This window comes from Cystoisospora suis, assembly GCF_002600585.1.
Source record: "Cystoisospora suis strain Wien I chromosome Unknown contig_4795, whole genome shotgun sequence".
Taxonomy (NCBI): Eukaryota; Apicomplexa; class Conoidasida; order Eucoccidiorida; family Sarcocystidae; genus Cystoisospora; species Cystoisospora suis.
Genome location: NW_027157587.1, coordinates 2,569 through 4,057, shown reverse-complemented (window position 1 = coordinate 4,057; position 1,489 = coordinate 2,569). Strand labels below are relative to the sequence as shown.

Sequence of the window (1,489 nt, the reverse complement as noted above, 5' to 3'; positions counted from 1 at the left end):
TATCTCTAATACGTGAACTAGTTTTTGAAAAATATATTTAGCTGCTCTGAACTATTCTAAGCTGTTGCTGCAGTAGGCTGCGTCAGAGCGCGCAGTGCTCTGACACAGGGTATTAACGCAGGTTAGTGGAGTTTATGTACACGTCGTGCATTGATAAACCCACATTTCTCGAAACAATTGAAGTTCCCCCTCGTTTCCACCTTCATTCATTCCCCTCATACGTTGATCCTCTTGAGCTCAGAGTTTCCCGAGAGGGGGTCCGCGATTGCACCTATTTGATTAGGTGCGACCAAAAAATTGCACTAGCCAAAAACTCTTTCTTAGGGCTCCGTGCCGGACTCCGTGCAAAAACCCCACTACATATATATAGTGGGAGCACTGCTGAGGCAGTGTACACGGTTACATACCCTATTTGCTGTTCTCGATGTGTCCCGTCTTAGCGTCTCACCCTCACGGCCGTTTGCCCATCGTGGTACATTACCCCAGCCAGAGACGAGGCTCTGGTTAGGGCGACCCGGAGATGGCGAGAACGTTGCCTGTTGCCCCCTGCTGGCACGTGGCGAGAAACGAGTGCCAGCGCACTTCGGGCCTGCTAGTGCACCCAACTGTTTCACCTCGCAGGGAATCTCACTGTTGATGAGGTGGCGGGCATGCGCTGTCGCCTGGAGAAGTTGGTCCAGCCCCCGGACCTGGTGGATGGCACCGTCCCCATGCCCTCGCCAACAGGCACTCTGGAAGTCCTCGAACCACTTCTCCAGGTCAACTTTGTTCGGCAACTCCTCGTCATCATCGTCGTGTGGAAAGAGGCGAATCTCCTTGATAGGCTTCAAGTTGGTCGCCGAACATCGCTCCGTCGGCAGGTGGGGGAACCTCCGTGAGCAGATGGTGATCCTGCAGGGCGCGGTCCGCCTTCACAAAAAAGAGGTGTGGAACTCGGCTGCGCATGACTCCCGGAGATGTCAGGCACAGGCGGGACATTCTGACCCGCGAAATTAGGCTGTGCTGCATTATTTGTAGTGTCAAGCAAAGGTCGGGGAGCCTGATGAATTTCGTCGAGGAGCCCCGAGATGTGACCCGGCGCGGCGTCGTGATCTGCCAATGGTAGGGGCTGCTGTGCGACAAAAAGAGGCACGGGATGGCAGGGGTCCTCGACAAAAGGTCACACAACACGAAAACTAAGGCAAACCACGCACAAAGACCCACAAGAAAATAGAGAAAAGCCGCCGTGCTGATCAGGCGCCGGGAAATTCTTGCTGCTATAAGAGATCCCGGGTCACGGCACCGTTTGTGCTGCTGCCGCCGCCGCAGCACTGCGCTAGGGTTCGCGGGGGCTCTGAATTGCAACGGCGGGTAACTTTTTCCTGAACTAACCCGATAAAAAGTCTTTATTTACGGAAACAAACACTAGCTAGCCATGAAATTAGTTAACCGTGAGGGTCGGAGACCCGCTCTCGCTCCCGACACTCGCCGGCTGCCACAGGAGTGTTGC

The 1,489-nt window shown here is 54.6% G+C and overlaps 1 protein-coding gene across 1 annotated transcript; it reads right to left on the bottom strand.

Moving 5' to 3' along the window:
• Positions 1-258: 258 nt before the first annotated feature.
• CSUI_008530 (uncharacterized protein) lies at positions 259-740 on the bottom strand (the record flags this gene model as incomplete). The annotated part of the gene is made up of 1 exon (XM_068068659.1): positions 259-740. A coding segment is annotated over one exon (384 nt), but the record flags the coding sequence as incomplete, so codon positions are not given.
• Between the last annotated feature and the right edge of the window lie 749 nt (positions 741-1,489).